Source organism: Phalacrocorax carbo, chromosome 9, assembly GCF_963921805.1.
Source record: "Phalacrocorax carbo chromosome 9, bPhaCar2.1, whole genome shotgun sequence".
Lineage (NCBI taxonomy): Eukaryota > Metazoa > Chordata > Aves > Suliformes > Phalacrocoracidae > Phalacrocorax > Phalacrocorax carbo.
The window spans coordinates 15,555,295-15,581,579 of NC_087521.1; the positions used below are offsets into that span (position 1 = coordinate 15,555,295).

The 26,285-nt window shown below is 36.4% G+C and overlaps 1 protein-coding gene across 7 annotated transcripts in view; it reads right to left on the reverse strand.

Annotated features, from left to right (window-relative positions):
- CEP128 (centrosomal protein 128) overlaps positions 1 to 26,285 on the reverse strand; it is a 143,639-nt gene that overhangs the window by 45,784 nt on the left and 71,570 nt on the right. For all 7 annotated transcript variants that reach the window (XM_064460506.1, XM_064460504.1, XM_064460503.1 and 4 more), the window contains one exon: positions 4,422 to 4,471. In XM_064460506.1, the coding sequence (XP_064316576.1) occupies positions 4,422 to 4,471 (50 nt within the window). The remainder of the gene's footprint in view (positions 1 to 4,421; positions 4,472 to 26,285) is intronic.

Here is a 26,285-nt window from a genome sequence, read left to right on the forward strand (position 1 = left end):
TAAACTGGTTGATGTTGGAACTGCATACACAATGGTTCAAAACTCCCTGTGCATAAACCGATGATAAATAATAAAACAAATGTACACAGAGAAAAAAAATACACTCCTCACCACTTTCAGTTACAGGATTCGTTCAAAGTAGCGGGTTTTTAAAAAAATAGAAAGATGTAAATTTTTTTTTTTTTTAATGGAGAATTATCTTAACCCTGGGAATCAAAAAACTCAGATACATGTCTCAGATTTCCTATAGATTTATTTCACCTATGGTTTAGCTTCTTACCAGTAACACCAGGATAATATGAGGTTCTAGAATACTTTGACTTGTCTATTAAAGAAAAGTTTGCTCGGTGCCCATCACAATGCACAGTAGTTTGGGATTCCAACTACAGTGTTGCATAAGCAAAAGTTTACTGAGTTTCACTACAGTTTTTCTCAGAAAAGGTAGTATATTAAATCCTAAGGTCTTTATTCTTTCTTGGAAGCAGGTCTGGGTTACAGATAGAGTATTTCAGTACATCAGAACAAACTCGTGACAAAAATATGTGAAAAACTCAGAAATATTTATTTTGAGGTGCTTGTTCCTCCACAAAATTGCAGTGGCTGTTACACTCACTCATATTTATTTAAAGATTCTGCAACAAAACCCAAACTCATTACTATAAAAAAGATGGTATTTATACGTCTCATAATTTTGTGGTGATATTGAACAGCAATTCAGATATAAATTTCTTTAGTTAAAAAGGACTACTTTGAAAAAAAAAGTCTTACCGTAAGTGTATTAGTAGGATGATTCCAATGGTAGAATAAATAGTGTTTTCAAAATTACTCATGTATTAAATAAGGTACCTGATCTAGCTGCCAAATTCTAAAAACCGAATAAACTCTTACAATCTCAGCAGATAGTTTTCTGAAGACTAGCATGTAATGTATCAAGAAATTTACCATGGGTAATTTATACGTTATCAATATATTCTTATTTTCAAATTAAGATTCTGTATTTTATACTTAATTTTTTGATTTATATTAGCGTGTCACTAATTCCAAAGCAAATGAAAAGGGCTTGCAAATGCTTATCCACATAGTTGAATACTGCAGTTATCATGCATAGCATATCATTTTCATGAATGCACTCTTCTTTATGATGGAACAGTTTTCACAAAGAGGAAGGTGAAGAAACCTTATAATCAGAGCATTTTTTTCTTCTAATAAAGTAAGAAAAGAAGTGAGGTGATATTCTTGGAGTGGCTATCAGAAAATGTAGAAAGTGGTCTAGACTCCTCGCAAGCTAGAAGTTGTATTATGGTTAGTGCACATGTAACAACAGAGAGCAAGCATACATGTAATGAGAACATAGATTTTATCTAGGGACATAAACTCTCATATATAACTATATAAACTCATATATAAGTATAAACTTATGTATAACGTAGGAACTCTAGTCAAAAGTATGGAACAAGTTCAAAATGAAAAACCAAGAGTACAGTGATGTCACCCAAAGTGTCAGCATCCTAGCTCCCAAAGCACCCTGTATCAAAGAACCACATATATTACATATAGTTTCCATCTTGACACATAATATAAGACAAGAGTCAGGTTCACATAGAAAGATGTAGCTGTAAAGATTCCCACTGTCTACTTAACGAAGTATTACTTCGTCTTTGTCATGCTATTTGTGGTCCAACATACTCGCTGACTAGAGGAATCATGAAAACTACTAGCCCAATATTTCCAGGAACAATCCTCATAAAGCTTCTTTTTTCTTTTGTCCTTTCTCATTTACAGCTGATGGCATTGTAGAAGAACTAATTGTACTTCATCAAAGTAATTTTTAAAAAAAGGTGCTCTTTGTCTCCCCTCAAAAAATGAGCAAACTAAAAGCATAATAAAACATACATCCTTAGCTCTGGGGAATATTCTCGTTACTTGATGCAGAGACATGGCAAAGAATGTCATGATATCCTCAGTCATCATTTGCCCACAGCAATACACTGATTTCTGACAGAAGATTTCCCCACATCTCTAGCTGTTCTAAGACTATGGTCAGCGTTCATGGCTCAAGTAACAAGAAGTAACTCCTTCAGCCATGATAACCTGACTGCTTTCAATTGTCTGTCCATAGTCTTAAACATACAACCCTTCTGTCCGCCTGTTTCCTGAATGTGCTTTACACATATAGTCTGTTTAGACTGCAAAAAAAATGCATCAAGAACTGACTTAATGCATATAATTCTCTGTATATACAAAGATACTTATCAAAACAGGACCCCAGGAATTGTAGACAAAACCGTAACAATCAGCATGACCTATTGTCTACCGAACCACGGACTAATCAAGTACGACCTAATACCAGGGGAACCCTATCCAAGGACTGTAGGCCTTGGGGGCACTGAGTATTGTTTTATTTGCTAGTGGTCCTTAATTTGACAAATAATTACCTTCTAGCAATCTGCTTTAATGAAAGCATTCATACATTAACCAGCTATGCACATGCTTTGCTGAACTGGGGCTCAGAAGAAACAAATATTCCATGTTACCTGGTTAACAAAGGGTAAGAGTGCCAGTTTCAGCTATGGGAAATGCCATATTTAAAGAAACTCTCCCTTTCATCTTACTTCTTATGCTTTATATATTGAGATGCAACAGCTTAGAGAGATTCAGCCATGATGACACAAGTTAGTTCTTGCAACTACTTGCTAGCAAAGCTGTACATATTCAGCCACTGGAAGCAGAAAACATTACAAGAACAGAGGATCCTAGACTGGGAACATTTTGAAATATATTGACTAAGCTGGATGTAATACTCTCTAGTAATATAATAAATTTTTTTTGCTGAGTACTTTCACTGTGAAAGCATGGGCATCTGAAGGAGTAGAAAACTGCTAGCAAGCATTTGAATACAAAAATAGCAGTCAGTAGTACAAGTCACACACTTAACCAGAGCTACCTGTTAGGGAAGGGCATAAAGCAATTTGATCAGGAACTTGACAGACCATCAGAATTACAGGCAAGCACGTATATGTACACAAGACACTATTGTGATGCAACTTTCTGCAGTATAAAATTACTCTGCATTCAATCAGAAGTAATATCATTAGAACAATTTGTCAACTATAGAGCTTCAAATGAAAGCAGATGCAGAATTGCTTCACATGAAAGGAGATCTTTTACATTGATGTAACTAGATATGCACCTGTGTAAACTGCTTGCGCAGACAAGCTCTCAGCCTTGTTGAACTTGAGCTGCCAGAAATCTAGGCCAAGATTTTTGTTTGAACAGGAAACAGCTGGATTGGTGTGTTGTGTAACTTTTGGGTCTTGCAACTTGTCTCTTCTTACTGGATCAAACTGTTTCTACACTAACTCTTTGATACCTCTAGCCTTCAAAATGCCTTCTATTTATTATACGAGAAGAGAATGCTTATCTTCAAGCAAACTACTATGGTCAAAACTCAGGTCAATACGTAATTTCATTTTCCTTAACAGCTGTATCTTCATTAATTCCCTCATAAATCCACTTACAGAATGCTGTTTCATTGCTACACTCTTCATGTTCTAGATATGTTTTTTATACTCATGTTGGGTACTGTTTGCTGTTATCTGTTGTTAACAATTTCCATTTTTTCTTCTGTATTCTGAAGAATACATACACTACCCTCCCTAATAACCTCCTGAGCATCACAGTTTAGACATTCCAGCTTGGTTTTGCTTTCCTAGCCATTTTCGTTTCAAAGGAGTATGTTTTCTTTGACTGAAATGCTTAAATACTATTCCAAAGCTGTGCCTAGACTAAATCTTACTTTCTAAGTGCAAATTAAAAGTGCTTAGCACAAGCAGCTTTACTGCTAGATGCCATACAATGAGGATTTACTACATTGCATCAAGTCCAAGTGTACATCAAATGGTCCCTTCTTCTTCAGCAAGCTGATTATGGACATTTAGTGTTTCAGAGATTTAAAATACTGACTTAAAATCTTTTACTTTCAGTTTTATTCAGAGATATAGAAGAAAGCAACACAGCCCGGAAAACCTAACCCAACAAATGAAGCAGAATATAAAGCATTTTTGCAGTTCTGAATGCAGATTTGTACTGCCCCTATTCACATACAGTTTCACTGAAGCCAGCAGTATAAAATAACAGTACAACTTCAGTATATAGCATGACTTAAATGCAGTGTTCTTTTCACTGATGAACTAGAATTATTGACTCATAGGAGAATGCTGACTACTCTAATGTGCAACTTCATTGGTGGGCAGAAACTCATCAGTGAGTATTACCAAGTATCAAGTCTGTATTTGGCTGCATATATTTCTAAAGCTGAATTTAAGGTACAGGGGAGTTCAGAAAATTGTATTGTTGTAATAGAATTTAGTAATTTTAAGGGTGACGAAAAGCTCAGCTAGTTAATTAAATAAAAACTATACCTGGAGAGCTCCCATTTCTTCCTCTCTTCTAAGGGTCTTCTCTAGTAGCTCTGTAAAATGAAAAATGGAACTTGTAAATTCAACTTCCTGTCTCATGGCCTGACAGAAAAAGTACTGTGTAAAACAGTCAGTGAGCTTTTTTGTTTTGCAGCTTTCACAGCATTCCTTTTCAGCTGATTAAACTAATTGATGAAATGTGTCAGTGATATGAGTGTTTCCCAGCATGGGCTGTTGAGGTACCTAAAAAACAGCCACAAGAAGACAGTTTGATTGGGAGGGGGGGAAAAAGCATTAAAATTCACAGAAAAACTTGCCTACGCTTAAATAAATTTTTTGGTGTATTTTTAGAATTGCATGGAAAAAAGAAAAGAGATTCACTCTGAAAATTTATTAAAACAGAAGTAGATTACCAAAGCTATGCAAGTATATATGTGAAGATACTCCAGGTTACTTTTTTAACAACCAAGTAACATCCCCAAGGGAAACGAGTATAGGCATAGACAGTTTTGACTATTACCACAATAATTAACTTCTCTCACTAAAATGGAACAATTTTGATAACAGAAATAGCCAGTTGGCTGTAAAAAATATTAGAAAAATTTTTACAGTCTTAACACCATAAAATCGCAATATCTTGTATTTACTTGTGTGATAATTATGTACACTGGCACATACATGCACATATGTAACATTTCATGTTAGAAATTAATTTCTGTGTCAGTTCTGCGAGATGTCACATGAGTTGCTTTTCTATTTTATTTCATTCACATGCTTTTATGATAAAAATTATGTTTTTGATCAATTGTACCATATTCTGGGAACCTTTAAAGTTATAACCTCATGGAAAGCATGAAAACAAAAAACATGCTGCAGGCTTATTACTATTTTAACTATCAAAAGTTTGCTCATGAGTTTTGCATGAGAACAACACTGCTTTTAACTAAGCCAGAGACCAACTTTGAGTCAAGATAAGTTTACTAGCAATTAGGAGAGTTATAGATTATTAAACTGTCTTGACAACCTCATAGGACTGAATTCTAACTGTTAATACCCTCAGCATCCAAGTACCAAACAGCTAACTGAAAGTACCTGTGCATATTTCCTTAAGAAGTAAAAATTACTGATAAATGCATAGTTCAGTTATTAAAGATTAGCTCGAATAATTTGCAATAGAAATAAATTAAAATATTCTACCAACATAAATTTGCCTCCTTTCTTCTATTTCTCTAATGTTTGTGGGTTTTTTGTCCTTTCTTTCATTATGAAGCCTCCTTGTGAGCACCATGACCTGTTACGCCTTTTTCATAGTTCGTTACTCATTTCTGACTGCATGTCGGTTATTTGAGACTTATTTTCAGGCACCAGCCCTTTAAAAGCAATGTAGATAATGTATAAAATATTAGTTCTTTCTTTCACAAGCAGAGAGATTGACTTGCTGCTTTTTCTTCCTAGCTTCTACGCCATTTTTTCAAATCCTTTCTTAAAATTAATAAAATTACTGTTTCTCCATTTTCTTTTGGCAGAGTCATGTTTTTCTGGATTAGTCTTTGGTATGCTTTCCAGTACAGTGACTCAAATGCCATATAAATTACTGTAGCTATATGTGCTGCCATCAACATCCGTTAGTGCAAGAATTTGGGTTTGGAAAGTAGCTGCCCTGTATGTTTTCTTTGGGTATATTCCAGTATTGTAACTGAGTTGGTAAAATTTTGTATTGTAATACTAGTATTTAAAAAAAAGAAATGAAGAGGGAGGAATAAGTCTATGAGAAAGGGATGGAAAATGAAAGATTCTTCCCCATCTTCCATCTGACCAAAAAAAATTCTAAGACATCACTTTGCTTTATTTTCATTTGAAGGCAATATTTGCAATATTTGAGGTTCTGTTGTACAGACATTATTGTTCTAAGCCAAAAGGATATTATCACAAGGTTCTTTTCAAAGGCCTTTTATAAATGTAAGGAAGTTGAGCTAGCTTCTGCTAACAGTCTCTAGATTTGAAAGTTCTGCATCCGAAATTAGGGATATCTAGAATCCATTTACTTTATTGGACGACTGCCTAAATTGGCTGTCCTGCAGGATGCTTCATAAAATTCTGTTCTCAGAAGGGCAGGTGGTGTTGAAGTGGTGTTACTGAACTGACAAGATATACCTACTTTACAGTGTCACCCTTTATGACTATATATGTAAGAACCAAGTCCTGCATTTAAACTGATGATTCCATTTACCACTCCATCTAAAGTAATAGCACATTTTCTCCAAAGATGAAGCAAAAAAGAAACCTATTAAAGCAACATATATTAAACAGCTATACAAAAAGTCCCATAAAAATACAGCATGTTGTATCATTCTTTTAAACACTGCTATTTATAATGACAGAATATCTTTGCTTACTTGATCTGAAAAGTTCTGTTGATTTGTTTTAGAATTTGTAAAACACTTCCCATATTTAAGTTCTTCTGCAAACATGTTTTATATAGTCAGTGCCAGAAAATAACGCTACAATAAATTTAAGGTAGAAAACACATTGTGTCTGTAATAAAGCAAAGATGGACACTAGCACTAGTGGAGGCTCCTTTCGCTCATTCTGTGAACAGCATATGAGTTTCTCTAATTATAACTTTCTTTCCTAAAGGAAGTTGCACAATGACATGAATTTCTACATTTGTGAACAATCCTGCTATGATCATCTTTCAAGGCCTAATGTAACCACAGGGTTCTTGGTTTTTTCAAAGCAATAAATCATTATTCTCATGGGGCCCAGAACACATCAATTTATAGATTGTCTAGAAGAGTCAGCATTAATGAAAAGGCGTTACAAAGGCACCTTCAGGCTTTGATGGTTCTTCCCAAAAGATGAATAATATATGGACAAAGACAACAAGAGAAATTACTTTTGGAAATAAAGACATTCATCAACATATTTTCTTTTTTTTATTTTTAGCTCAATATGAAGTTCGCAATCCTATAAAAAGCTGTAAGATAAAACTATTCAAAAAATCAAATATTTATCTGCTGTTTAATACCGCTCAAAATGAACAGCAAGTTCAGGATATTGTTTGCAAAATTAAGAATCATACTTCTGTGTAATTTTACAAAAATAATTTATTTACAGTGGTTAAACTCCAAATCATTTAAGGTTTATATCTCATTTAGCTATGCGTCAGTGAACACCGAGTGTCCTTGCAGCTATACCACAGGGGCTTAGATTTATCTGATCAAACTTCCAGGAAAGATACAGGTTATGATTTAAAACATTCCATAAAAATCATTATCTTTTGCAGTTTGCCTGACTCTGAAACAACATAGTATGTTGCAAAATATTAACCTGGAGATGAAGATTTTATATTCCATCATAACTCTCAAAGAATTGAGGAAAAAAGGTATGCAGTTATTCAGACAGACTTTTTTCACACACAAAAACACACCTCCCCCAGTTGTAATTTTCACTACTGGTGAAAAGTATCAGAAAATAGATATAGGAGCAGATATTTATTGATTGGAATGAGTAAAATACAACTGTATTATCTTACTTACTGTAGCTGATCCATTAATATGCCAATAACTAGCTCTAGAATGTTAAAAAGCAATTTAACTCTACCTCTGTGCTGGGGGTAACAAAGCTGAGAAACAGGAACTGGACTTTATATTACCTGGAGCAAGCAACTTCCTGAGAATTTGAATCAAAAATCAGAGAATTATTTCAGAAAGAACACTGAACAGCCTTCATTCATTATTAAGTAGGAACTGGATTTTAAACACTGCATGACCTCCCAATTTAAGAAACTGAACATAGTGACAGACCACATTCTGCTTCACATTCTCTGCAAAGATTGAAGTGCCAGAGAAAAGTCAACAAACTGGATCAATACCAGATGTGTATGTTCACCACTAAGAATTTAAATTTGGTACCTGCTAATTCACAACTTGTTCTAGCAAAGGGGAATGCATAAATACAGAACTGTACACAAAATCAGTTCTTATATCTAGTCATAGTCAAAAATGCTAAAATGTGACTCAGATTACTCTGAAGTCGATACTTCAGTTCAGTTCTGCATACACAGCTAATATGCTGTAAAGCATTCAAGATATCTGCAAGCTGCCAGAAGATCTTTCTCAAGACTCTTACCCTTCTGAAGCACCTGCAGGTCACACAGGAAACTACATAGCAACCCATACAGCACACAATATACTGCTACTATGTGGCATTAAAACAAGAAATCCAGGTTATTTCTAGAAAAGAATAGCAGTTTGGAGAAAAGCATCAACATATTTTTTGCATCATCAAGCTAAGAACAGTTCTGCTCCAAAACACAAGTCAAGGCTTTCAGTTACACATTATATTTCCCAAATGTTGCAACCCTAGAAATTTGGGGTTTCATGATACAGAATTGTATGGCAAACTCTCGAGAAATTACTTAGACACCCTGATCATTTTATCTTGTAATTTGCCATGATCAAAAATTGCAGTATATTTATTTTGAGTCTTTCCTATCATTCTCACTTCAAATACACATCCCATGGCTTTCAATCATCATTTGGGTAGGTTTCCCACAAAGCTGCTGAACAGATACTGCAGCATTCCTGTAGATGCACAAGGCAGGCAAGCAGGTTTCCATCAAGTCTGAAGGAATTTTCAAGCAGCTGAGTAAACCAGTTTCCCTCAGCTAGAAATTAGTTATCCTGCACACGCCTACACAGCAAAGTTTAATCGCATTATTATACCACTTACAAGTTCTTTCCTTCACACAATGAATCTGACATTAAGACCCTAGTTCTGGGGGTGAATTAAGCTGTTTCTAACTGAACCAGTATAAGGAAAATATTTCAGAATACATATATTCATGGCTTATAGAGACAGAACAACTGCAATTTCACCCTGTACCTGTGTTAGTATGATTCTAGTGAATGGCTTCACAGTACCATGACAACAAGTCATGGTCCAGAAACACTCAATACTAAAGATGTTTCAATGAGGCTGGACCTTTGTACAGTCAGGCCAGACACCACAAATCACCCTGGCACTAAAACAAGTGAGATGTAAAACAGTACTGGGACTCGCTTCAAACTGCTCTAATTGAAACAGTACTTGCTATGCGTGTAAGCCATTAAGGGAATTCCTACATAAACATGTTATTACCTTAAAAGAGCTCTAAAGAAATAGATATTTCTTAGAACCTTAATTTTTGATAGTGTAGAACAAGGCCCATAAATTATGAGCATTTCAGAATGTGTTTATGTAAGATTTAAAGAAAAAAATTAGTCTCTGAGTCAAAGGTGATACTGTTTGATTTGAATACAACCTACATTATCTCTAAGATATAGAATATTTCTGTCCTGCTAGTTCCATGCCCACCGCATTCTCATGTTTAGTGAATGAAGTTCAAGATGGGAGAAATCTCAAAAGTTTGGGGTTTTTTGGAATTATATTCAGACGGTTAATAGTTTTCAAGGCCAAACTCCGTGGTCACCACATTTTTTTTTATTTGTAACTTCTGCTAAACATAAAAAATGATTTTTAATTCTGATCAGAGCTTTCTAGTCCATTAGCAAACTGTTATATTAACATTGAGCACATTCCACTATCTTTAAAGATTATAATTCAGTTACTACCACTGCAATCAATGCACTGCTCATCACCACCAAGAATGAAAACTCTTCATCTGTACCTAAATCAATAATTTTCTCACTCACATGTAAAACAACCTCCAAACTCAAAGGAATGCCATTTAAAAAAAAGGGATTCCCTTTTGCCATATTCTTTGCCTTTACAAATTCTAGCAATTTATTAGCTACTGTACTCTTTAGCAGTAGAATTAACATACTCAGTATTTCAGAAGAATGTAATTTACACAAAACTTGGAAGTTTTTTTTAAAATGAACTCATTCCTTTATTATGTTTTAGGTATACACTTATTTTTTCTGTGGAATTTCAAAGCATATTCTTAAACCTACAAGGGTGCATTTGTTTGCATTAACCTGAAGCAGCACCCACAATCATAACAGTGAATAAAAAAAGAGGCATCCGAACCTAAGAGAGAAGCAAACAGTTCACTGATCAGATTCCCTAAGAGACTTATTGCTATGCAGGAAACAGAACATGCTGTGATTTCTTTCTACTCCCTGAGGCTTAAGCAGGTTTGATATTCTTTAGCACAACTTTAAAATGTTCCCATCTCCAGTGCTGCCCTGGTCTATATTTCCTTATTTGCAAAGAAGCTAATTGCTTTTGGGAAAAGAATAACATATAGAAAGGGAATGTAACCATTTGGGATGTGTGAGGGACAACAGAGAAGTGCAACTTGAGATTCACAGATAATTTTCTATTAAAGTCATACTTGTGCTCATGACTTTTATGAATTAGTGGTATCTTACTGGGTCAGGCGTAAAATCACACAGCATACATCCCACTTCAGTCAGTAAGCACAAGTGGATAGTAAGACAGGAGGACAGAAAAAAGGTAGTGTTATTTACTCTAAGGGCAGCTCCCAGTAATGAGCAGCTGAGAAATTTCCTAAGAAACAGGACTGCATCTGGACCACCTACAATCTATCTGACCTACATGAAATTGACTATTTCTTCATTAAACCTATATGTTGTTTGGATGCAACAATGAGTTTCTGTAATTGAAGCATGCGCTATGTTAAAAAGAAAAAGCTTCCTATTGTTTTAAAGATTATGTCTGAACTGCATGTCTGGATTTATTTACATGTCCTTACGGTCTTCTTTACAGTCTTGCTCCTAATTTGCTTCCTTCAATAATTATTTCTTATTTTTCACACCATTATTTCCTTTTCACTTTGATTCATATCTGATGCAGATACTCAGAATGAACTATCTCCCATAGTTCATTTAGAAAACCTCTTCCAACTTTTCGTTTGTCCCAAGAAGCTGTCCTAAATTCTCCTTGTTAGTTCTATAACCCCTCTGTACCTACCATTACCTGAACCATTACAGTGTCTGCTTTACACTGAATTCAGAAGTATTGCACGGACACAGTTTAAGGATACAAGATACTATGTTGAGTTGCTATAATGCTTTCTACTGTCTGAATATGCTTGCATTGGAAGAGTTTGTCTGAATATGAGACTAAATACATTCAGAAAACTATACTACAAGATTACCAAACAAGAAATTACAGGTTCCAATGTGCTGCTTATGCATTTTTAAAAGAGGCTTTTATCAAAAGAATGAGAATTTTTCTAATGCTTACATAAGAATTTTTAGTTCTATTCCTGGCTCTGCCACTCCTGTTAGTATCTTCCTGGGAAATTTCCTGTGCTTCATTTAAAAATGGCTAAAGAAAATATTTCTGTCTCTTCACAGAGCTGTTGTGAGGCTTCAAGTGCACTAAAATCCATGCAAAAGATATTATGAATACAACAGGTGACAACAGAATGAAATTTCCTTATGTCTTAGCAATTACCTAAATTATTAGCTGGGAGAGAAACGTTAAACTATGTCTACTGTATTTATTTTGGATCATATTGATGCTCAGTTGAAAGCTGCTGTAGGAGGAGTAAGAGGGAGGGTTGTGGGGTTGTGAATATATACATAGTTAACATATCCTGAAGAACAGCTATAAGTAATCAATCCGTTGTTTTCCTTTGAATGACTCTTGTGTACCAGCAGATACGCTGCAGAAGATTCCAAACAGCTGCTGAGGTACCCTAGGGATTCTAGTTAAATAATGACTGAAGAACAACTTCCCAAAGGAAGCATCGATTCCTAGATGCTTCAGTAACTTCCAGTAAGTTTCAGTAAGAAACACTTAGTGACGCAGACATATCAGAAGGCTAACCTTGAAGTCATAAAATAAAAACGTTGTCTTGTTCCGAATCAAAGATGGTTCCATTATGAAAATGTCATCAAGGCACAGAATAATGGTCTTCCAGCTCAGTGGGGTTGCACTCCAGAAGGTGTGTATTTATTATCAATAAAAAGTTTACATATATTAGGGGTGCATGCTCAAAAAGTTTTTACTGGTAAGAGTATGCAATCAGAAAAGTTTGGAGACTACTGCTCCATATTAAGAACCACAGAACAATCTCAATTCTGGAGTGAGCCAGCTATGGCTGACAGTCAGCATTCAGATTTTGAATTTCAATACAGGCATCCAATTTTCTTAAATCTGAAATGTTTTCTTGCCCACTGTTACTCCTACTCCCAGTAGGATGGCGGAGAGAATTGGAAGGTTAAAACTGGGAAAACTTGTGGGTTGAGATAAAGACAGTTTAACAGGGAAAGCAAAAGCCATGCACGCAGGCAAAGCAAAACAAGGAATTCAGGCACTGCTTCCTGTTGGCAGGCAGATTTTCAGCCAGCTCCAAGAAAGCAGGGCTCCCATCACACATAACAGGTACTCGTGAAAACAAACATAATCACTCCAACTGTCCCCCCCCATTCGTCCCTTCTCTCACAGCTTTATGTACTGAGCATGTCATATGGTGTGGAATATCCCTTTGGTCAGTTGGGGTCAGCTGTCCCGGCTGTGTCCCCTCCTGGCTCCTTGTGCACCCGGCAGAGCACGGGAAGCTGAAAAAGTCCTTGACTAGTATAAGCACTAGTTAGCAATAACTAAAATATCTGTGTTATCAACATTATTGTTATCCTAAATCCAAAAGACAGCACTATACCAGCTACTATTGAAGAAAATTAACTCTATCCCACCAAAACCAGCACGCCGAGGTATCGTTTGTTCTCTGAAGTAGTGTTCAAATAAGTAAGCTGAATTCGAGCCAGGATAGAATTAAGGGTCTCCTCTAGAATCTGGTGAGATGGTACATCAAAAATCAACACAGCTGGGACAGCAGCATATAGCTGTTAACTCAAAGCACTGAGAAATTGGTGAGCAGCCACTGCATAGCTGTAGAAAAGCAGCCACTTCTCCTGGGCATGAAGCCATAAATGTCCTATGTGAGAGAGTGTCCTTGCACTATGGACATCAATCTCCTTCATCCGCTGTAGGATGATAGGACCATAGCTTTTCTTATTTGAATCCTTTACTAAACCATGATTTTACTGATAGTGGATTTCTCTATGGGCTAAAGTTCTCTTTTTCTCTATTTAATTATTTCTTAAAAATATTTTTTAATATGTATTTCAGAATAAATTAATAATTTACACAAAAAGATTAACTTTCTTGCCTGAAAACAAGAACTGGAGATGTCAACAATGGTTCAATGAAAGAACATTTGAACAGAAATATGGAAAATTGATCCAGTAAAGCAAAAGTTTATCTGAAGGGCATGGCTTCTGCTGTGAAAATTAAGATGGGACACAACAGAATGCAGTTGTCAAAATTTAAATTTTTTTCAATAACTTCTAATTGATATCTTAGTCAGCTGTTTTGAAAACAGTGTGGAGTTTCAGGATGCTGTCATTTCCTGATTACAGGTTAAATATCTACTTATAAAAACTACATCCATAAATCTGCAGTAACCAGAAGCTTGCAGTGAAGATTAAAAACAAGTCATACAGTCATTGGTTGAATCTATCCTCAAATAAATTATTTAAACAATACAAAAAAAAAAACCCTAATAATTGCAAGACACTCCTATCTTATAACATTCTTTATGTCCTGTGTAAAATATACCTGTCAATGGTCATAGAATCCCAGGTTGGAAGGGACCTCAGGCATCATCTAGTCCAACCTTTCTGGGAAGAGCGCAGTCTAGACAAGATGGCCCAGCACCCTGTCCGGACGACTCTTGAAAGTATCCAACGTGGCCGAGTCAACCCCTTCCCTGGGGAGATTATTCCAATGGGTGACTGTCCTCACTGAGAAAAATTTGCCTCTCGTGTCCAATCAGAATCTCCCCAAGAGCAACTTGTGTCCATTCCCCCTTGTCCTCTCCACGGGACTCCATGTAAAAGGGGAGTCTCCATCTTCTTTGTAGCTACCCGATAAGTACTGGTACATGGTGATGAGATCCCCTCTGAGCCTCCTTTTCTCAAGGCTGAACAAACCCAGTTCTCCCAGCCTATCCTCGTATGGCAGCTTCACAGTCCTTGATCATCTTGGTGGCCCTTCTCTGGGCCCCTTCCAGCCTGTCCACATCCTTTCTGTACAACGGGGACCAGAACTGGACACAGTCCTCCAGGTGTGGCCTGACAAGCGCTGAGTAGAGAGGGATAATCACTTCTTTATCTCTGCTGGTGATGCCCTTTTGATGCAACCCAGCACCCTGTTGGCCGCCTTGACCGCAGCAGCACACTGTTCACTCATGTTGAGCTTCCTGTCCACCAGGACCCCCAGGTCCCTTTCCACAGAGCTGCTCTCCAGCCAGGTGGATCCCAGTCTGTACTGCACTCCTGGATTATGTTTTCCCAGGTGCATGACCTTACACTTCTCCTTGTTGAACTTCATAAGGTTCTTGCTGGCCCACTCCTCCAGCCTGTCCAGATCTCCCTGAAGAGCAGCTCTCCATTCTGGAGTGTCTACTTCCCCACTCAACTTGGTGTCATCAGCAAACTTCATCAGGCTACACTTGATGCCATTATCCAGATCGCTTATAAAGATGTTGAATAACATTGGGCCCAGTATCGATCCCTGGGGGACCCCACTAGTGACAGGTTGCCACCTGGAAAAGGAGCTATTTACCACCACCCTTTGAGTGCGGCCTGTCAGCCAGTTCCCCACCCACTGCACAGACCACTTGTCTAGGCCATAACGCGTTAATTTCTCCAGGAGGAGGCTGTGGGGGACCGTAACAAAGGCCTTGGAGAAGCCCAGGTAGACAATGTCCACCGCCCGCCCCATGTCAACCAGACGAGTCACTTTGTTGTAGAAGGCCACCGGTTTGTCAAGCATTTTGTGAAGATTACCAATGCTTACAAGGCCATAAATGCCAGTGTTTCTATGTCTTGATTTTCCTATGAAAGGCAACTGTTATCATGTATATAGGTGTTGATTACTCATGAAGCAGTAACATTGCCAACTAGTGCTGGAATGCAGGCAAAAATGTTTCTATTATAAATAAATCTTGAGAACAGACCTTTTTAAGAAAATCTAACCTACAAAGCTAGAGAATAAGCACTTCAAATTTTACAAGAGGCTGAGGCTAGCAAACTTTTACCCTAACAGTATAATAGTACATTTATGCTACAGTGAATTTCTTTACTTAAAAGAGTTAGCTAAACAAGCTAACTTGTACTAATGTCTGTGGAATTACTCCTACTTCATGTCCCACAGAAGCTAGTGCAACCCCAGCTGAAGAGTGCTAGCACTAAGCACTCCAGTTGCACCAGATGTGGTCAGATCACATCATAGATTGCATTTGCAGATTGTGTTTGCCAAAAGGCATGGAAGTCTCCTTGCTCTCTCCCTCTGGTTGCGCACTGCTCTTGCTTACTTTCTCCTGGCAAAAATGTTGGACCTGGGCCTCCACAAGGGTCAATTTATTTCATTACAATGAGAACAGAGTATACTGGCAAAAAGCACAGATATTCCTCTGTGGCTAAGAGTGAGTAAAATACAGTTATAGAGGGGTCCAATGAGGAGCAGACACGAAACAAGGGAAGGAGAAATAAAGTAGCACAGACGGGAGTTAAAGAAATAGAAATAAGAATTTAGCCTCTTGTCTGCAGTGACATCAAATGGCTCTGTTGCATAGGAAACTGCAGTCTGACCCACTAATTCATGATTATTTTTCATCTGTGTGTGTGAGCTATCATCACACCTCTGCCTTCAGCAGAGGTCTACCCAAGCTAACTGACCAATGGCTTTTTCTCCCATAGTTTTGATGCAAAAACCTATTAAATAATCTGGAAAAAAATCAGTATTATATAAACCAAAATATAGTCTGAAATGTTCTCAAAGTGAGGTCATCAGAATAGTTGACATTTTAAACAGAAAATACAGATGAACATTCTGTTTTGTCACAGCATACAATATATAATTGTTACAATTCTTTCCTGAATGGAGAAACATTTCCTTTGTGATGATGAATAAAATCTTCCAGGAGTACACAGAAAGAAATTGAAACTTAATCTGTTTTCATTCACTAAGTGGAAGCTTGAAAAGATAATTTGTCATTTCTTGTTTTAGAAAGTTATGTTGATATGTTTATGGGCATAGCAGCTACATAAAAATTATGGTATGGCATATATAAAAATGACAAAACAGGAAATTGAATGCCACTTTCCTCATTGAGTTCTCTGTCTTAATATCCTAGGCTTTTCTTTTTTTGATGTTTATCATCCCAACCATATTTATGCATACCAGCAAATTTCCTTTTGGCTACATCTGAAACGCAGCTGCATATCTTACTGCAAAAATACACAGAACTGATCTTGGACCTAACAGCTAAGGAAGGGTCAAAGATTAGGAGTATCAAGTTTTTCGAAGCAGCTACTACAACTCATTTGAATTGAACTAACTGGGCAGACCAAAGGAGGCTGTCAGCTGCAAAACAGAAAGTTTTCCTGGCTGTGGATACTTGTTACTCAAGATGAGTAATTCTTTGGAGCTTAAAAGTCTGTTTCTTAATAGGGCTTTTTGAAGATCAGAGCTAAACAACCCCTTTGCAACATTCAAAGCAAAGGAGAGCAGATAACATAGGGAGCTGAAAGATATTGGTCCTGAAATTAAGTTTTCCTACCAATCTTGGAAAAAAGGAATCTTTTAGCAGCTTGGGCATTTTAATAAACTCTCAAAAGAGTAAAGTTTACAAAAAAGATATAGCTCTGTGGGACTCAGTCCTTGCCAAGTGCTGTAAGAAAGCTTTTAATTCTACTAGGTGGCCCTATGCGTCACTAAGACCCAAACAGCTTCTAAAAAAACACTTACTACAACTAAGCATACACACAGAGAGGTCAGTGTGTCTCACTGCAAAACACAGAACTTCCCAAATTTACAGAATTTCCTTCTTTGTAATTAGACAGGTATTAGAAACCACAACATAATGCAACTACCAGTTACACAAAACACCATCCCCCCACATGTGCTTTAGAGGACTATGGAAGAAATTGTAAGCTGGCAATTATGAAGAAAGCCATAATAGTAACTCTTATTCCTAATTTTCTCAGTTGTAGTTAGGCTTTGAGTTTCTTCCTTGGTTGGATAATCCTGTTGTTGTACTATCCCATGGTAACTCATGATATACAAATGAGACTTACCAACTCAGCCAGTAAACATTTTAACTTCCTGTGACTAGCAACATTTAACTTCACAGAATCACAGAATGGCAGGGGTTGGAAGGGACCCCTGGAGATCACCTTGTCCAACCCCCCTGCTTGAGCAGGCACACCTAGAGCAGGGGGCACAGGACTGCGTCCAAGAGCATTTTGAACGTCTCCAGGGAAGGAGACTCCACATCCTCCCTGGGCAGCCTGTGCCACTGCTCTGGCACCCTCACAGGAAAGATTTTTCTCATGTTTTGCTGGAACTTCCTATGTTCCAACTTGTGCCCATTGCTCCTTGTCCTGTCATTAGCCCCATCCTCTTCACACCCACCCTTAGATATTTATAGGTATTGATGAAATCCCCCCTCAGCCTTCTCTTGTCCAGGCTGAACAAACCCAAGTCTCTCAGCCTTTCCTCATATCAGAAGCGCTCCAGTCCCCTGACCATAATGGTGACTCTCTGCTGGACTTGCTCCAGTAGTTCCCTGTCCTTTTTGAACTGGGGAGCCCAGAACTGGACACAGTACTCCAGATGTGGCCTCACTAGTGCAGAGTAGAGGGGAAGGATAACCTCCCTATACCTATTAATGGGACTTCAGATATTGCGCCACTTAGTATCTAAAATCCTATTTGGAAATTTCTAATATCTAAATGCAATAACTTATTAGTCTCTCCATGTACAAAAATCTACAGTGTAACAACGCTAGTAATTTTTTCAGAGAAAAAACATTTAATTCATAGATTTGAAGAAAAAAAATCCCTCCTATATTTTAAAAGAGTACAGAATATTAAGAAGAGAATTATATTAAACATTAAAGTTAGCAATTGCTTTTCATGCACAAGGGATATAAACATATATTGATTTCCCCCCCAATTTAACAAACTGAATAGCAACACCAGAGCTTTATTTTCCTCTTGTGCAGTGGAGTATATGCCATTTTCAACTGACACTTGACTTTTTATTTCTGATCAATCTAATTCCTAGAGACCAATCACAACAAAATCAAATTTATACTGCTGTTTTCCCTGAGTAAAAAGGTAGGATGGCATTAGTCTCAGAATTGAGATTAGATGGAGAAATTAATATCTATTATAAGCAGTATAATGAACATTATAAAATTTTATTTGTTATGGGTTATGTTTGTTATAGAATTGCTTATCCCATTCTCCAAACACTACATAATTTCTACAGGCAGAGACATTCAATTAACATTTAGCAAAGAAGTGGCAAAATTACTGTCAGAATCCCACAAAAATGCCACTGTAAATGGGAAAACACATTGTATATCCTACACACTTAGTAATTGTACCTATTTATGTCATAGTTGCATTTTGTTGAGACTAAACAGGCATGCTAGGAATAAACCGAAGTTTGCAAAGCTGAAAGAATGTTTGATACGATTTTTATGATAAATGCCTCTTGTAGCATACTTTATAAAGTCTGTTGACAGACATCTAGAAAGAGCTTTTAATAGCTAGGGAATCACCTGCTAGGTTAGGAATGAATTCTCAATAGTGGCAGGGATGGAGAAGCACCAAGCAAATAGTAAATATGTTTCACTGGATATGGCCCTGCAGGGTATAACTTTTATGAGACATAGGTTAAAACATGCACTGATCTGCTTATGCCTCTTGAGAACTCTCTGCAGCAAAGCAGTCCCTCAGAACATATGCTCAGTGTTGAAAATCCATACTATTTGCATAAGATTTTTATATCTTTTAGCAATCTTAATAGATGGCTAATTCCTCTTCCCTTGTGTTTTCTATGTTACATAAGATAAAACACAGTGACAGCAAATTAAAGCTCCTGAGCCTAAACGTAGAGGCTTAAGCCCTAGCTCTAAAATAATGTTTTGCACTGTGAAAATATGGCTAGATTTTTTCAGAAAATAAGAAAATAACCAAAAAGTTGGTTTTGCTTTTCAGAAACTCTTATATACCTCTTACGCAAAAGTTTGTATCCTTTTCTGTGGATTCTGTAATTTTTCCCCTTTGTCTAGTATAATTTCACTTTGCCGCAGCGTTACATTTTGCTGCCAGCATATTTATTTCAAAAGATCTTTTAATCAACATAAGAAACAGATGTTTTTTTCTGTATCACAATCTACAGAATTAAAAATGAAAATAAAACGCAAATCATAGACAAATAATCTTTGAAATTAATCATGCTAGGTTTCTCTGACTATATGAAGCTTCCGGACTGCATCTTTTCCAGCCCTATTATTTACACATAGTATAATGTCACAGTGCAAAACACAACTGTTCTTACACTATACACATTTGATCCTCAAAGTTAATTTCTCCCAAAGGACTAACTGTATCAATTACTGAGATTTTTTTTTCCATTGAATAAGAATTTCTGTTGTATCTTGTAAGTGTCTGTCCTGCTGCTGTCTTGATGTGTATTTTATACACTAGCAAACTGGTATATATAAGCTGAAGGACAACAGTATGAGAACTTCTTCTGGAATAAACTTTGTTTCTGTCGGATCTTGTTTGCCAAAGTCTTTGAAACAATTTACTTAATTCAAGAAAACAGAGCTGTCTCTTAAAGACCCCAGATTAAGAGCAAGGCTCGGGAAAAAGAATAATGTCAGATGTGCAACTTCAGCCAGTCTATACGTGCACTACATCAGAAGAGAACAGAACACATGCAACAAAGTTTAAAGCATAGGAGACCTTTATGTCTTGACCTGGAGACATAAAATTGTGCAGTCATACAGGTGATTCAGATGAAGGAAGAAGCTACACAGCTTCTGATGACCACGTACTTCTTACACAGCTCTGTAAAAATGCCCTGATTATAGCTGGTACCTATATTGGTGAACTGACACTGTGACTACCAACATTTCTTCCAAACATTAGCACTGTGCCCTTGTGGCCAACGGTATCCTGGGGTGCATTAAAAGAAGTGTGGCCAGCAGGTCTAGGGAGGTTATCCTCCCCCTCTACTCTGCACTAGTGAGGCCACATCTGGAGTACTGTGTCCAGTTCTGGGCTCCCCAGTTCAAAAAGGACAGGGAACTACTGGAGCAAGTCCAGCAGAGAGTCACCATTATGGTCAGGGGACTGGAGCGCTTCTGATATGAGGAAAGGCTGAGAGACTTGGGTTTGTTCAGCCTGGACAAGAGAAGGCTGAGGGGGGATTTCATCAATACCTATAAATATCTAAGGGTGGGTGTGAAGAGGATGGGGCTAATGACAGGACAAGGAGCAATGGGCACAAGTTGGAACATAGGAAGTTCCAGCAAAACATGAGAAAAATCTTTCCTGTGAGGGTGCCAGAGCAGTGGCACAGGCTGCCCAGGGAGGATGTGGAGTCTCCTTCCCTGGAGACGTTCAAAATGCTCTTGGATGCAGTCCTGTGCCCCCTGCTCTAGGTGTGCCTGCTCAAGCAGGGGGGTTGGACAAGGTGATCTCCAGGGGTCCCTTCCAACCCCTGCCATTCTGTGATTCTGTGAAATATTTTTGCAATAAGTTACAAGTATTCCAACCTTAAAAGTCAGATCTTAATCCTCTATTTCTTGTTTCCTGGCAGCGTGTGTGCCACTGCAATACGTGATGAGTCCATGGTACAACGTCATTAAACCATTCTGTGTAAGTCTTACTGTCCAAAAATGAAGTATTAATATTTCTCCAGGTTTTAAAAATAAGCATGCATATAGTAGAATACTTACATTCCACTCTTCCTTAAGAAGCTACTTAAATAAAAAAAACCATAGCCCAACATACTTATAATCCCTTTAATACACTTAAAAAGCTTCAGCGCAACAAGCCTTGGAAAAGGAAGTCCCTTCTTCCTCGAAAACAAGGACGACATGAACCTATGCAATGCAAACTTCCTCCAAGTTCCATCACACATTTTGTGCCTTGACAGAAGACAGACATCTAAAAAACTAAGTTCTCTGTCAATTTAAATACATTTCTGGCAAAAATAGCCATTTATAATAACCATTAACAACTTGACAGGGAAACTGTGAATCACTGAACAGCTGTAAGATCATGACAGAACCCACTTCCTTTCTTAGCCTGATCTGGGCATGTACTCAAGGACTTGACAGGCAAAAGACTTTCTTAACCTTTGACAGTTCAAGTTATATAGACATTTTACCGTTTCTCCTCTTGATGAATTGTAAACCAGTGATAGTTATGAAAGAGTTTTCTTTAGTGCAAGGAGATTATCTTTTGAAGGAAATTTTCTTTTTATCTCAAAACATCACCAATCTTTTCTCTTAATTAACTAATGCTATTGCTATTCCCACTATACCTTTCCTTGGATTCTACATAGGCGTTTGCTAATGTACCCTGAGTTCTGTTCAGCAGCTCAAAATAGGAGGACAGACACCTAAATGACTACTCACTTTAACAGTTCTTCATGCAGTTAAATGCCTGTGCTGATTGACAGCAGACTGATACACAAATTCAATATTGGAGTCTGAATATTCTGAAGTAAAGCATTACCTACATTTTTTCCTGTAAACTGAGCGTTAAGTTTGTTTCAGTAAAGTTAGTTAGATTAACAGAAAAGTTAGATTTTTTCCTTCAAAAGTGTTTGAATTTTAAAATTACTATTTTAGATTATTTCCAGTTCTTAACAATCACTTAACAGAAGAAATTGAATTGGAATGAGATTGTAAAGGGGTAATAAAGCCAGGCACAAACTCTTTAAATTGATATTCTTACTTTTCAGCGTGGATTAAATTTTTATGAATGCCTCAACAGAAAAATCAGCCTAAGAGAAGAAGAAAGTTGGGCAAAATTCAGAAGAATTATTCTATTTATTGAATTCTATTCGGACTAAACAGTACAGTCTTTGGATCTTCAGGTTTCATCTTTATTTGATACCACTTCAGACATCTCACCACTAAGCATTAGCTAAAAATTATAAAGCATGCTTTTACTGACAACATTCTAGGAGTGGAGTACTTTGCGGAAGGGTGCTTCCACTCAACAACTCTGGAAACCATCGTTGTTAGAGCTTAAAGCAACCACAATACCTTCCCCAAGAAGTGAACTGAAATTCAGCTTTTCTGTTATTTGCTAACTATATGGTTGACTGTCCATGACACTGCCTCCTTGGTATAGTACCACCTCAAGATGGAGAAAAGAGAAACATTCTAAACTCAACCTCCTTGAAAGTCATTGTTTCTTAACAAGACAATGGGAGCCAAAATACTGTGCTGAAGAACGTGTTTCAAAGGCATAACTACAACCGCTGTACAAAAAGTGCTACTGCTCGTCATAGCATACATTGATACTGAGGGACAAAAAGTTTCTACTATTTTTTTTAAAGAGTAATTTCTTCAGTTTCTGATCTGAAATTATAAAATAATATCTTTACAATCATACAATCTTTGCATTATACTCAAGATTGTGCTAAATTAATTCTGTCCTTTGAACTCTTGATAAAAATGCGCTCAGTGGATTTTAAACACATTGCGTTACAATACAATGCTTTTATTAGGACTTTCCATTTCATACAGTAACTTGCAAGGAATGGCATACTGTCTGGTAATTTGACTTTGTAACTGGAAACACTTTTTTATACACACAACATTCAAACATTCTTTTTAGAAAATGCTGTTCCTAGAGCTTCAAACTAATCAAGAAGGTAATGTTTTATGGTCATCAACTGTAAAGTCAGAAAAACAAACTTTTTGCCAAGACAGCTGAAGTATGTACAACATAAACTGATGCAGTATGTACATATACATGAAGTACATACGCATTTCAGTAAATGCGTTTTCTTGGTTTTGTATTTTGCTTCTTTCTCTAGTGGTAGGTATCTCAATTTACCAGATATACTAAAAACAATAAAAAACCTCACACAACAAAATCACATTTTAAAGTGTCAGAATTGTGAAGCAAGAATTAACATGATGAATAAATTTTATATTTAAATATTTTCTGTTAAACAGATTTACATACTGGCAGTATATAATATTGCACAAAGGTGCTGGTCAGATACTGGGAAGTAAGTACTGCAATATGATTGTTTATATTTAAAAAAAGAGATTCTCGGCATAGAGAGGTGTTCTAGAATTAAGAAATCAGACAGAAATAGGAGAACCAGATTCATCCTTAGTTCTTCTTCCCCTCTTTTTTTTCCACACATAACCAGGAGCAAGCACATTATCTCTATGATTCAGATACTGTGTCTGTCCAGCAAGAAAACAATTTTACAGCAATTATGTTTAATAACAGTGCTTAAAAACCTGCAACTGGAGTGCCTTATAAAATAGGCAGAAGTATGCAAATCATGGCCAAGACTATGTTATGACCTTATCTTAAAGACATAACAGATCCAGACAAGAAAAATACTATGACTCTTTTTGCCCATAATAAAGAAAATTCAAATATAAGTGCCAATTATTACAATTGGATTTTTAAGAAATTACAGAGACACACTTGTTATTTGGAAAAACGCTTTATAACTTATTGTTCTAATCACTGATAGTGTGATACTGTATGAACTGTATAGTTAATTTGCTTGCCTTGCTTGACTCAAAAGGCAAAAATCATTAAAAATGTTTTTAATTACAAAACCTGTAAAGCATTTAAAAGTACCAATCACAGTTCCCATTTTGTTAAACCAAAACCAAGGAGACTCAGTCAAAACAGAAAAGGAAACAAAAGCTGAATTTCAGATACAACCAGTTGTTACCTTAAAGATGCTAATCAGAATATGTTCATTAAATTGATGAGAACCTAGCAATTTGTCCTATTTAAACCACTACAAGGAAAACCATTTAAACAGATCAATTAACCACTTAGTTAATTTAATCTTTATATAGAAAAAAAGCCAGCTTGTTTTCTTTTTATCAAGGACTCACTTGTAATGTCTATTCTGTAATTAAAACTTTTGTTGCATACAGTCAACATCAAGAGTTGCTTTTACTGGTGAATGAAGCTCATACTGAGAAATTTTGTTAGTGAAATAGAACTTAAATTTTAATTCTCCAAATACACAATATCATTAGCACTCACTTTAGAAAAAAAAAGGGGGGGGGGGAGTTTTAAATAGCATCTCAGCTGAAAGGGTATAAAAGCTGTTAACATATCAATGAACTACACTGAAATACATATTCTAATGCAGCCTGACAAATCCTGGCAAAAACATAACATTAGCTCTAGGTTTTAAAATATATTGACTATATAATATGGCAAGATGCAAGATTTTAAATACTTTTTTAATTTTAAGAGCTTTATTATATTAAAAATCTTAGTAAGTTTCTTTTAATTTCTGTTCAAATTTCCAACATGATTCATCTGTATTTTAGACTAAAAATTACTTTGACTATGGCAATAGGTGGGAGGACCAAAGAACCCTTGGTTCAGTTTCAGTTCCTGTAAGATCGCATATTATTTAACAGGCATCTTATCAGATATTAAAGAGTTTCCTGGGAATGTTATTTCTACCTGTTGAAGACTGAGTAACAGATAGCATGTTTCTGTTATGTACTTCTCAGGAAAACATTAAATTCAAGACAAGAGCTTGAAAGTGCCTGTGTTGGATTTTTGGGTTTGGGCTGGTTTGGGTTTTTTTAATTTTATTGTGGGGTTTGTTGTTGTTGTTTTTAAATAGGTATAACAGTGATACTGATGTGGTATGGAAACACTACATAACCTGAAAGTGTGACAAAGCCTTCCTTGCAAAGGCAGGGAGCTCTGATAAAGTTGTACAGATGCTTACAAGATTCTCTATTATGTAGTGTTAAAGCACTGTTATTGTATAACTGTGATTATATACACTCCTATGCCACCATTTCAAGAGATGTAAAAAACCCCAAAACCCAACAGTTCTTACAACACCAGCTCTTTAGCTTGATTTAAAGAAAAAAGACATAATTCACAACAGAAAGAAAAGATTATATAATAGATCCTAACTATTTAATATATATTAAATCCCCACCCCCGGGTTACTTTTGTTAATTTCCAATATATGTAAATAAACCAAGAGGTAAAACTAATAAATTCAGTCTTTTACTGTTAGCGTGCACTTCAAACTCAGTAATTAAATGTTTAAAGGACACATCATGCTTTCTAAACTCTAAGTCTGTACATAAGTTTCAGATAAGCATTTCAAGTATGTGATTCAAAAGGAAAGAAAAAAGAAAATCAAAGGAAGTCTTAAAAACATCTTAGCTACAGTTTGATCCCATCTCTTACCTTCACTTTTTCACAATGGCAGCCATATTTTAATGATTGCATAAAAAGATAATGGCAAATGAAAACAGTTGCATAAAATACTAGATAATTAGAGCAATGCATGTCCAGACCGATATTTCCAGTTTTCCAATACAAAAAAACACAGGGTAAGATTTCCAAATGATTTGGGCTTATTTCCATTCCTCTAAGACTCTGAATGCAGGTTCATTTTGGCAAAGTTTAAAATAACTTAGAAGTCCTCCCTCCTCCTTCCCCCATCACATTAAAAAAACCAAACATTATTTAAAGGGCAAGAACACTATTAAGAAGAAATTAATTATTTGAATACTAATTATATTTCGACTTTATGCATTTTGAAGCTCACCATCAAAAAACAAATACTATGGAGAACTTCTCTGAAACCCTTCAGATTCCTTCCTTTATGTATGCTTAAAAATAATTTTCTCTACTTGATGTTCCCATTCACTGTTCAATAAGAGATGACCTTGCAATACCTTGTGACATTTCTTGCTGCCACAGAAAGGACTGTGATGTCATACAAGGACAATAAGGGGTAATATATGAAAAAAAG